Consider the following 12,495-nt stretch of genomic DNA (forward strand, 5'->3'; position numbering starts at 1 on the left):
AAGGAAATGTCATTTTTAATAACATTCAATTAAATATGATTTGTGTTGCAATTGTATACGCTATATTATTTTTTCTTTATTTGCTATTTATTTCCCCACGAAAGTGGAGTTACCCTTTAACCTTTGCTGCAGGGTAGGAACCCCACTGCAAGAGTAATTTTTTTTCTGCTTTATGCTCCTTAGAGAATAGCAGCACTACAATGCAGCTTGAAGTTTATGTGTACATACGTAGTGCAAGTTCATTTGAAAATATAAATGTTACTTACCGTATATACTAGAGTATAAGCCGAGTTTTTCAGCACATTTTTTTGTGCTGAAAACGTCCCCCTCGGCTTATACTTGAGTAAACAAAAAAAAAAAAAAGTTCCTGGCCGCCATGTTTAAGATTTAAAAATGGCGCCGCCCGGCGTATACATGTCACCGTGCATGCGCCGCCACCGCTCCGGACAGGCCGGGAATAGCCGAATGTATACCAGCTTTCCCGAGCGGCGGCGGCGCGTGCGCAATGGCGTGTCGGCGCCGGGCGGTGCCATTTTTAAAATGAAGGCGCCTCTAGAACAGGTAAGTGAAACACAGCCGCACTAGTATACCCGCAACCCCGCATCCTCTTGTACCATGCTTGCCACCCTGAATTCTCCTGTACATGCCAGCCACACTGCATTCTCCTGTACCATGCTTGCCACCCTGAATTCTCCTGTACCATGCCAGCCACACTGCATTCTCCTGTACCATGCCAGCCACACTGCATTCTCCTGTACCATGCCAGCCACCCTTCATTCTCCTGTAACATGCCTGCCACCCTGCATTCTCCTGTACCATGCCAGCCACCCTGCATTCTCCTGTACCATGCCTGCCACCCTGCATTCTCCTGTACCATGCCTGCCACCCTGCATTCTCCTGTACCATGCCAGCCACCCTGCATTCCCCTGTACCATGCCTGCCACCCTGCATTCTCCTGTACCATGCCAGCCACCCTGCATTCTCCTGTACCATGCCTGCCACCCTGCATTCTCCTGTACCATGCCAGCCACCCTGCATTCTCCTGTACCATGCCCACCACCCTGCATTCTCCTGTACCATGCCAGCCACCCTGCATTCTCCTGTACCATGCCCGCCACCCTGCATTCTCCTGTACCATGCCTGCCACCCTGCATTCTCCTGTACCATGCCTGCCACCCTGCATTATCCTGTACCATGCCTGCCACCCTGAATTTTCCTGTACCATGCCCACCACCCTGCATTCTCCTGTACCATGCCTGCCACCCTGCATTCTCCTGTACCATGCCTGCCACCCTGCATTCTCCTGTACCATGCCTGCCACCCTGCATTCTCCTGTACCATGCCCGCCACCCTGCATTCTCCCCCTAGGCTTATACTCGAGTCGATCATTTTTCCCATCTTTTTGTGGTAAAAGTAGGGGCCTCGGGTTATACTCGGGTCGGCTTATACTCGAGTATATACGGTACTTAAAACAATGCATCAGAAATCCATATACAATAATAAATTGCTGTACAAATAGATGACAGGCTGACACTGTCCACACGTAAACTCGTATGGAGCGATTGCCTGTGGTTAGGGATGAATGTGTCCCCTTGACACAGGCACTTTGTGTCCAAGGGGGCACATCCATCCCAAAATGCAGGTATCACTCCATATGCGATTACATGTGGACAGTGTCAGCCTGTCGTTGATTTGTACATTTATCCTGTCTGTTGCTGATCAGAAACAACTTGTGCACAGATTTTCACAGATTTGGGCAGTGTATGGCCTTGATCTGCCATGTGTATCAGCCTTTAGACAAACAGCACCCCTCACCTATTGCTATTTCTTAGTTTTTGTCTGCTTTAGGATTTTTGAACTATTAGTGGTGAAAGCAGATATATACATAGCACCACCTACAGGCCTTCAGGATGTATTGCAGATTTAAAGAGAATCCTAAAAACAAAATGAATAAAAGTGATACTTTATACCATCTCTGACCTGGAGAAAGTCAAGTTCTGGTTCAAATTATATTCTGACATCATACCTGTCAATAGCTTTCAAAGGGAATTAGCAAAATCCAAGCTGATCTGTCTTAATATTTAACAGCAAGGGACGCAGAGCAATCTGCAATCACACGCAATGTATTAGGTTACATTAGCTATGAGATTGTACAGATTGTACGATGGTTGTCAGTCTTCTTAGTTGGAATGCTCCCAAGGTGCACTGCGGTATGGGAGAACTGCCAAGGACCATAAAGGCTTCCAGCTAAGCTCTATTTATTAATCATATTTATAAGAGACAAAAGTGTAATGACTGCATTGAACTGTGCGATTGTATCTGACCACCTCTCTCTCTGTTTTCATAGGCCCTTCCTAATGCTCCCACCCCTAATGGAATGGATACGAGTAGCTGTGGCTCATGCTGGATACCGCCGAAGTTTCTCTGTGGATAGCGATGATGTTCGACAGGCCGCACGTCTCCTGCTTCCAGGAGTGGACTGTGAGCCACGGCAGCTAAAGTATGTACTTTCATTTGCAGAGGATGCTACGAGGTTAAAGGTGAACTCCAGGCAGATATAAGATATGCAAATTATGCGGCTCTGTAGTCAATGTCACATCCTTAGTTTTGCAAGCAGGGTAACTACCTTGACTTGTCAACATTCTTTGCAGTCCCCAGGGCTGTCTTTAACGCAGGGCAAAAGGGGCAACTGCCCTGGGCCCAGTCATTGTTCTGGGGCCCAAAGCAGCTGCCCCTTGAGCCTGTGCAGCCCGTAAATAGCTGATAAGTGGATTCGGGGGAGGGCCCAAGAAATGTTTGCCCAGGGTCCAATTAATATTAAAGATGGCCCTGGCAGTCCCTGTACAGCAGAGCTTAGAGTAGAGAGAGAGAAGCAGCACAAAGAGCCAGTTAGGTGTGTTGCAATTGAAGGAGCATGCTGATTAGAGGAAAGATTAGACTGAAAAACAGATTAGCCAGTGTGCTGCTTTTTATTTTACTGATTCATAGGGTGGGGGTATGGGCAGTGCCGGGACAAGGTCATCCAACGCCCAGGGCAGGGATGCCAAACTGCGCCCCCCTTCCCTTAGGGTTAGGGTCAAGGCGCCCCCCCCATCCCTGCAATAAACCATTGCGCCCTGGGCAATTTACCCTCTTGCCCACCCCTTGTCCCGGCCCTGGGTATGGGGGTGGGAAGGAGACCTGTTAGTGAAAATGAAACTGCAGCAGAGGAAGCTAAGCATCTGTCTCAGATTGCCAGGCAGCACTGTTCTGTGTAGGGGTGAGATGCTGTTTGTTGTGTAAAAATGCATTTTTATTTTTTTTTATCTGACTTCCATCATTAAAAACATAAAATTGAACTATTAATATATGATATTATTTAGAAATCGGTTCACCACTAGAAATTCTAGAAATGTTTTTAATCATTACGGTACATTTTAGTTATTATTATACAGGATTTATATGGCGCCAACAGTTTGCGCAGCGCTTTACAATATGAGGGAAGACAATACAGTTACAATACAATTCAATACAGGAGGAATTAGGGGCCCTGCTCATTAGAGCTTATAAATAAAATAAATATTCAGCGCAAATCTTGATTGATGGCCTAAGGTTTTACAAGCTGAACACTTCAAGGCCAAAACACAACACCTTAAAAGTACAAATAATCACTCAAGTAGTGCAGTGCAAACAAAAATAAATAAACTAAAATAAATGCAATCATCCATAAAAGGCATGAATAAATATTTAGGAAGTTCAGCTCAAAAAGATCCACATATTAATGACTGCTGTGAGTAAGTGCTTCCAAATGGGGCATGCAGGCGTCACTGTGAGAATCCCTCCACCACAGACATTAGTAGCCGATCACCTCCTTGGTATGACCAATAGGCCTTAATACGCCTTCCCCAATATGGGGACACAAATCATCTAGTGGGCACTCAGTAGCAGCGGTATAGTTCCATCCGTGATATGGAAAGATAAAATAAGGCAATATCTAGTGCTCTCCGTTTGATATCACACTTTAATAAAACAAGTTAAAAAAACTTAGTCCAGCACCTGTGAAAAGTGCAAACGATAGGCACTCTCAATACAGCCTGTATAGCAAAAAGGATGGTCACGGGTGACGTCTCACACGGTTCCTCCCCCGTACACATTACGTCCTGGGCGGAACTTCGTCAGTGGAAAACATAATATGTTGTTTTTTTTTTTGTTTTTTTTAGATGGACTTACTTAATTATTTATTCATGCTTTTATGGATGATTGCATTTATTTTAATTTATTAATTTTTGTTTGTGCTGCACTACTCGAGTGATTATTTGTACATTTTCATAGACTTATTTTTATTGTTAACGCTAAAAGACTTTGGTCTGCTGAAGACTGGGAAAGGATTGTCATCATAAGTCATGTCACATTGTCGTTCTATTTTCTGCAGGGCTGACGACTGTTTTTGTGCGTCCCGCAAACTTGACGCAGTGGCCACAGAAGCCAAGTTTAAACAAGACCTTGGATTTAGAATGTTGAACTGTGGCAGGACGGATTTAGTCAAGCAAGCTGTGACTCTGCTCGGTCCTGAAGGAATTAATAGCATGAGCGAACAAGTAAGTGCGCCATCTAATGTTAGTAAGTGATATGACATCAAGATAAAAAAAAAATTTTTTTTTTCTTTTTTCCATAGTGGAGTATTTATAAAGGCAGAGATTAATAATTTCATTATCAAGCCATTGAGTCACTTATATTCTCCACATACACATGAGCAGTGTTTAGTCCAGTGTTTCTCAACCTTTTTAAGTCAAGGCACCCTTCACAATTATGGACAGTCTCAAAGCACCCCATTCTAAAATGTAAAAGCTTTTCTAATAGTTGTACTGACTAGTATGCCACTGTTTCTCTTCTCCCTCAGTTTTTCTCCATCTAATGTGACCCCAACGCTGATAGAGAGGGGCAGGGGAGGGTCAAACAAGGATGCTATGCAGGCAGCTTACATCCTCCTTATTAACTGGTTATGCCATTGGTCATTAGGACGCCGGCAGCTAGAAGGTTTTAATGGTGCACAATGGAAATCTGTGGCTTTGCGTAACTAAAAGGCAGGCTTCATCCACACCGGTTTGTATACAACCTTTAGGCAGTTTTTAGGCATTTTGCCAAGGCACCCCTGAAGGAACCTCAGGGCATCCTGGTTGAAAAAGGCTGGTTTAGTTGGTTTGGTTACATTTTCCACCCATTTGGATTGATAAATCTAGGTCTTAGTAACATTGCATTCACCACCCATGTGTTAGCAGTATTGAGTCTCATTTTCCACCCATCTGGAGTAAGAAATCTATTTCTTAGTAACATTAGCCATATTTATGATATGTATAAAGTATATTTTGCCATAAGTAATCCACATGTTTATGTTCCACACAGGGAATGACCCCACTGATGTACGCTTGTGTTAGAGGCGATGAAGCGATGGTGCAGATGTTACTAGACGCGGGGGCGGAGCTCAATGTTGAGGTAAGAAAATATAACCAGCATTCATTAAGGGATCAGATTACTATGACAGTGATTCAACAGATCTTCAATATGGATTTCCAGAGCAAAACTGCTCTTTTTTTCTGCATGGACACTAAAAGAACTTTTTTTATGGGCTAAAAATGATTCACAAGAATGTAGCCTATGCCCTCGTGATTTGTTATGCGATTTGACCAGTCAAGTCGCACCCTATTGCTGGCAATCGCACTGTTCAAATCAGTGCGATGCCAACCTTGCAGTGTCCCACCGATTTGAAAAAGATCCTGCACTACTTTTGGCGATTTCAAGTTCGACTTGCATAGACATCTGTGCATGGAGCCGCACAGATGTCTTCCAAGTCGCACTGACATGTGGCTTTAAAATCATGCGATTTAAGATGAAGTCGAAATCAAAGCACGATTTCAAAGCTGTAGTGAATGTATACGAGGGCTAAACGTTCCAGGAAACTGCAATAAAATTAGGTTAGGTTGTGAAGGCATGTTACATCTCATAAAAAAACACAATTAATCCCCCTGCGTAGCCAATCTATGAATTTATACAGTAAATAGTGAAAAATATTGTGAATTGTAAAATTCTTATTTTAACCGATCACTGCTGACACCAGTATGTGATCCCACATATACACAATAATTTTATAAAGTAAAAAAAGTGTTGTGCTGATAAAAACTCACATAAACCAAAAACCATAAATCTATCGCACACAGGGCAGATCTAATCACCACACCATCATTTTATGTCTTAATCTGCTGTGAATAAAATATAAATATAAATCATGCTATAAAAGTCTCTTTCATATAATCAGTTGTAAAAGTGCTTTTGTCACTCCAAGCAATCCAAAAGTGTACAAAAATAGTTAAATTCATAGTGACCAAATTCCAATGCCCACCAGTCCCCATGTGCTCCACTACAAACCGTGCAAACAGTGCCCTCACCTTCTATCTGTAACCCACATCACATAGAGTGCATCTGGAAAGCATTCACAGTGCTTCATTTTTCACACATTTTGTAATGTTACAGCCATTATTTTCCTCAAAATTCTACAAACAATACCCCATAATGACAGCATGAAGGAAGTTTGTTTGAAATCTTTGCAAATTTATTAAAAATTAAAAAACGGGAAAAAAAAACGTACATAAGTATTCACAGCCTTTGCCATGTCACTCAAGATTGAGTTTAGGTGCATCCTGTTTCCACTGATCATCCTTGAGATGTTTCTACAACTTAAATTGTCCATCTGTGGTAAATTCAGTTGATTGGGCATGATTTGGAAAGACACACACCTGTCTATATTAGGTCCCACAGTTAACAGTGCATGTCAGAGCACAAACCAAGCCATGAAGTCCAAGGAATTTTCTGTAGACCTCCGAGACAGGATTGCATGGAGGCAAAGAAACATTTCTGCAGCATTGAAGGTCCCAATGAGTACAGTGGCCTCCATCATCTGTACATTGAAGAAGTTTGGAACCATCAGGACTCTTCCTAGAGAGGGCCGACCAGCCAAACTGAGCGATCGGGAGAGAAGGGCATTAGTCAGGGAGGTGACCAAGATCCTGATGGTCACACTGACAGAGCTCCAGCGTTTCTTTGTGGAGAGAGGAGAACCTTCCAGAAGAACAACCATCTCTGCAGCACTCCATCAATCAGGCCTGTATAGTAGAGTGGCCAGACAGAAGCCACTCCTCTGTAAAAGGCACGTGAAAGCCTGCCTGGGCTCTTACCCAATGGTTTCTCTACCACATAAGGTGTCTGTACCTTTAAGGGGGTCGAGGAATCTGCTATGTTTTTTTTAGCTAATGCACTCACATATATAAAAATAGAAACAGCTTATCATAGTATGTGGATCAGGAAGACGGAAAATGGCAGCACCTTATCTTCCAGATACGGTGCGCGATGACGTCACTACCTAATAAGCCTTTCCTTCTAGTGCAGTAAATCAAAGTATCCAGTTAGAATCCTTCTAGTACTGGTCTAATCTCAGCAAAGCATTTCTAAATGGTTATTTTTGGTTGCCACACTTACTAGGAACTTTTTTATTGGGTAAGGCTGTACATGTAGGAAGTCTTATGTGACTTCATTGGCACTGACAGCAACATGAAAACAGGAAGTGAGCTCCCTCTATGCAGTGTGAGCAAATGGGACCTATCCAGAATACACCCTACACAAGGAAGGCAGGACATGTGTGGCCCAGACAGTGGCTATAGAATTGTTTTGTTTTTTTTTTATTTTACATTTAGTACAATATTATTTATAGGTAAAGATGCTAGAGCTCAGATTACATTAAAGCATTAAAGCATAATGCTAGAGCTCACTTCACAAAACTTTACACAAGGATCTTTATTTTTAGCAATGTGACGACAGTTACGTTTTAATAAGAAAATGAAGGATCTTTATCCTGCTTTGTTGGCTTATGTCTTTCTAAAATGCAAAGAGATGTTTACCCTTCGGACTGACCTATTCATGTTTTATTCAAGGTCCCAAGCACGGCACATAAATACCCATCTGTCCACCCAGAAACACGCCACTGGACAGCCCTGACGTTTGCAGTCCTTCAAGGCCACATTCCTGTTGTACAGGTAATAGTTCACAGAACTGTATATAAAAGAACAAGCTATATTATCACAAGTATTTCTAAAATGAAAGTGTCTGCTGCCCACAGCAACCAATCCAAATTCAAAGGGGATGGCTTTCCTTAATTTGGAGAGCTGTCCTCTCATAATTATGGACAATCTTGAGGCACCCTTTAAGAATCATGGACAGTCTTGAGGCACCCCATTCTAAAATGTAAAGATTGTTCTAACAGTTTTACATAATGCAGCAATATCCACAGGTCCAAGTAGGACACCCAACGTTAGAGGGGATTTATTCTTCCAAAGCAAACTGGTACTGACTAGTATTCCAATGTATCTCTTTTCCCTCAGTTTTTCCCCATCACTCAGCTAAAGTGACCCCACAGCTGATCGGGATGGCAGGGGAGGGTCAAACAAGGATGCTATGCTTGCGACTGACATCCTCCTTATCAGCTGATGATGTCATTGGTCATTAGAACGTCGGCAGCTAGAAGGTTGTAATGGTGTAAAATGAAAAGCTGTGACTTGGTGTAACTAAAAGGCAGGCATCATCCACCTTCTGGCCTATATTCATTTTTTGGGCAATTTTTAGGCATTTTTTCAAGGCACTCCAGGGTGCCTGGGCACACTGGTTGAAAAAAGCTGCTCCAGAGACAGCAAATTAAGTGAAATCTCCCAAAGGGGACAGCAACAACAAATCTTGACCTGGTTTTAACCATTCCCTACCTGATCTGAATCCTAAAAACAAATAAGCTTTTAGATATACTCGAAGAAACATATTTAGAAATTATTGAATGGGACTTTTACAAAAAACTCCCTGGTGGTGGACTTAATCACTGCCATTTGAAACATGCATCACAAAGCTTCACCTCCAGTGAATATCTGATAAATTTCAGAGTCACTGCTTTCAAAATATACACCTAAGCAGTGCTGTATTTTGGCCTAGGCCGACAAGGCCCAGGCCTAGGGCGGCACCTTGCAGGGGGGCAGCGAAAAAGTCGCCCCCCCCTGCTTCCACTTGAGACTCTATTGGCCACTGGTTGCTAGAGCGGTAACTCTCACCCCCTCTCTCTCTCTCCCTCTCTCATCCCCCCTCTCTCACCCCCCTCTTTCTCTCTCTCTCACCCCCTCTCTCTCTTTCTCTCACCTCTCTCACCCCCCTCTCTCTCTCTCTCTCTCACCCCCCTCTCTCTATCTCTCTCTCAACCCCTCCTCTTTCACCCCCCTCTCTCTCCCTCACATCCCCCTCTCTCTCTCTTACCCCCTCTCTCTCGTGCCCCACCTCTCTCTCTCCCTCTCTCACCCACCCCCTCTCTTTCTCTCTCTCTCATCCCCCTCACTCTCTCCCTCAGCCACCCCCTCTCTTTCTCTGTCTCTCATCCCCCTCTCTCTCTCCCTCCCTCACCCCCCCTTTCAACCCCCCTCTTGTGAGATCTCAGGGGTTCATGCTGGGACTTTTGGAGGGAGTCACATCCATTAAAAAGGAAGGAGTGGGACAAATTTACATAGGAGGAGGAGGAGGGGGGCGCCCAATTTTAGTCTTGCCTAGGGCAGCACAAAACCAAAATACACCACTGCACCTAAGTAATGTGAAAACGGTGTTCATCTATGTAACAAAATGTAAAATGTTACTTCATTATAAGACAAGTACATTGTGTTGTTGTGGCACCAAGTCACCAAATGGACCCCTCACTCCACCGAACTCCATAACATGTTTAGGAGAAACGTAATTCTTGGTACCTTTTTAGCAGCTATGCAGGCCATACATGGGTCGAAGTCCGAACACATTTTCTTTCGAAAATCAGAAAGTTTGTGCGTTTTGTGATCCAATGAAGCCACCATTGATTTTGAAATTCGACCAACCAAGCCTTCAATTTCACCTCATGTTACTACAGAAAAGAATTTTCGTGGCCGGGAATTTTCTTTTCTGTCTGGGCATTTTGTTTTTTTGTGCTCATGCGCATTTCTTTTACGATTTTATTTCTCACATGATTCTCCCAACATTGATTAGAAAACCGTTCGTTTTTTTTAAAACATTTACAACATGCCTGATCACTCAGATTCGATGGCCTCATGAAAATTGGCCATTGCCTAATGGTGCGAAATTTGAACCAAAACTGTTAGAAAAGATTATTGAAAGAAAATTCTTTTGAAATTAGACCCATGTGTTCTGTCAATTACTGGAGATCGTCAAATAATGCCTCCTGAAGATCTGCGCATGCGAAGTAGTGACGTCACTCCAGCTGATCTGCTGATCAGCTGGCGTGACGTCAACACTGCCCATGCGTAGATCGTGTTATCCGACGATCTGTGTGTGAACCTAGACTGGTGATGCGGCCCACGCACCTTTCCCTTGGGTGGGAATGTGAGCTGGAGGAAGGCAGAGCCAAAAACAAAAAAGGAATAGGGAGGGGTGGGGTGGGGAGAACATTAACCCCTCCGACACCAACAGAAACTTTTCCCTTGTCCACACACAACTCCAAATGATTGCACATAGAACAAGCATTGTTTGTAATCCCAGCCATCTTGTCAACAGCCTCCTTCCTTGCTGTCACTTACATCGTGGGGTGTATCATTGGATAGATTGCCACAAGGAGCTCCTGAATTCATCCTCATGGAGCTGCAGTGAGACCTAATTTAGTGTACGGCAGAGAGAGGGAGGCAGAATCTGACGATCAGATTCTGCCTCCCCGCTTTGCTGATCGTCGGATAATGCCTCCAATGATCTGCGCATGCGCAGTGTTGACATCACGCCAACTGAACGCTAAGGCATTATCCAACGACCTGCAGTAATCAACAGAACACCAGCCCTAATGTTTAAATAAAACATCCAAGACAATGATCACTTATTCCCATCTCTAATATAGTGCTATCTGCATTTATTTTCCACGTCTAACATGTAATGTATGTGTTTTACTTCTAGTTACTTTTAGATGCAGGTGCCAGTGTAGAAGGATCTTTAGAATCTGGGGAGGAGAATTATTCAGAAACACCTTTACAGTTGGCAGCTGCAGCAGGTAGGTATTTTTAAATATCCAATACATTTCGTTTCACTTCATGATTGTGTCCCACTTGTTGTTGATTCTTCACAAAAAATTACAGTTTTATATCTTTATGTTTGAAGCCTGAAATGTGGCAAAAGGTCGAAATGTGCAGGGGGGTGAATACTTTCGCAAGGCACTGTATGTAACTTATAACATCCCAAGTGAAAATATAACACCAGCATGTCAGAAAAATGTTTTAATAAATTCAAAAACAGAATCAGTGAGTTGGAAAAAGGATCACCCCCACTTGTGTCACTATTTTGTTGAACCATCTTTTTCTTTAATTACAGACTTTAATCTGTTGGGATATGTCTCTACTAACTTTGCACATCCCACATATACACTATAGCCAATTTAACATGGTTTCCTATGAGGCACGTTCTAAGCTTTTTTCAGCCGCTGCGTTTTTGGAAAGGGTTAGGGACTTTTTTTAAAAGCAAAACGGTGCATATTTGGTTTAATAGACTTCAATGGGGAAGCTGCAGAAAAGCATGTAGTGCATTTTTGCCGCGATTTACGTTTTTTAATCCACCCAACAAGAAATTGGACAAATAAAAAAAAAACATAAAAAATGCAAAACGCATCAAAAGTGTGTGCAAATTGCATCAAAAACACATGTGCAAAAAACCCAAAATGCACTGCAAAAAGCACTGCAGAAATGGATCAAAAGTAAACTGCATAGGTGTGAACCTAGCCTTAGTGTATTTCTCTCTGCTGCTTTGTTACTTTGCTATCTGTGTGAATCACTTCTGACAATTTTTGCTGACACCAAGAGAAAAAAGGTGACAGGGGAGGGATCTCCAGCTGATTAACAGCCTCAGCTCTGTTCCTGTGTGCTGTGTGAAGGGGGGGGGGGTGTATCTTCCCTCCAATCAGCTCTCAGATCTCTTCTACCTGAGCTCTGCTGAGTGTAACTTCAGCTCTCCACCCCTCTTTTTCTGAACTCTCAGACAAGCTTATAAATTCAGCACTTTGAAGGGATGTAGAGAAAAGAAAGACTGCAGAAAACAAGTACAATTTATGTAGGAGGATTTGTTTAATCTCTGTATCACCTGAGGCCAGTCACTTCACTGGTATATGTAACAGATTATAACTACTTTAAAGTTGAACCCTAGGCAAAAATAAAAAACACAAATTAATGCAACTTTGTGATCTTAAATAAATGATTAAATTAATTTGTAAGATGCAGGCAGTGTAAGTAAATGGATTTGACCCAGCCTCGGCTTTTGGAAGTCCCTTTATAGCAGAGTGGGATTGTGAGAGAAATAGGCAGTAATGAGGACCAGTCAATTCATGTGCTGACAAAGAGCACACTGATAGAATGAGAAATCAGAGAGAAATTGCTTCATCATTGTGCTGCTTCTTCGTTTGTTGTCAGTCACAGACTGGGGTAG

General features: G+C 42.9%; 1 protein-coding gene across 2 annotated transcripts in view; it reads left to right on the forward strand.

Annotated features, from left to right (window-relative positions):
- Window positions 1-12,495, forward strand: part of ABTB3 (ankyrin repeat and BTB domain containing 3) — a 379,618-nt gene that overhangs the window by 330,463 nt on the left and 36,660 nt on the right. For both annotated transcript variants that reach the window (XM_082255199.1, XM_082255198.1), the window contains 5 exons: window positions 2,348-2,500; window positions 4,412-4,577; window positions 5,383-5,472; window positions 7,962-8,063; window positions 10,981-11,074. In XM_082255199.1, coding sequence (XP_082111325.1) covers window positions 2,348-2,500; window positions 4,412-4,577; window positions 5,383-5,472; window positions 7,962-8,063; window positions 10,981-11,074 — 605 coding nt within the window. The remainder of the gene's footprint in view (window positions 1-2,347; window positions 2,501-4,411; window positions 4,578-5,382; window positions 5,473-7,961; window positions 8,064-10,980; window positions 11,075-12,495) is intronic.

The sequence above is a fragment of the Pelophylax lessonae genome, assembly GCF_965119305.1.
Source record: "Pelophylax lessonae genome assembly, chromosome: 4".
Lineage (NCBI taxonomy): Eukaryota > Metazoa > Chordata > Amphibia > Anura > Ranidae > Pelophylax > Pelophylax lessonae.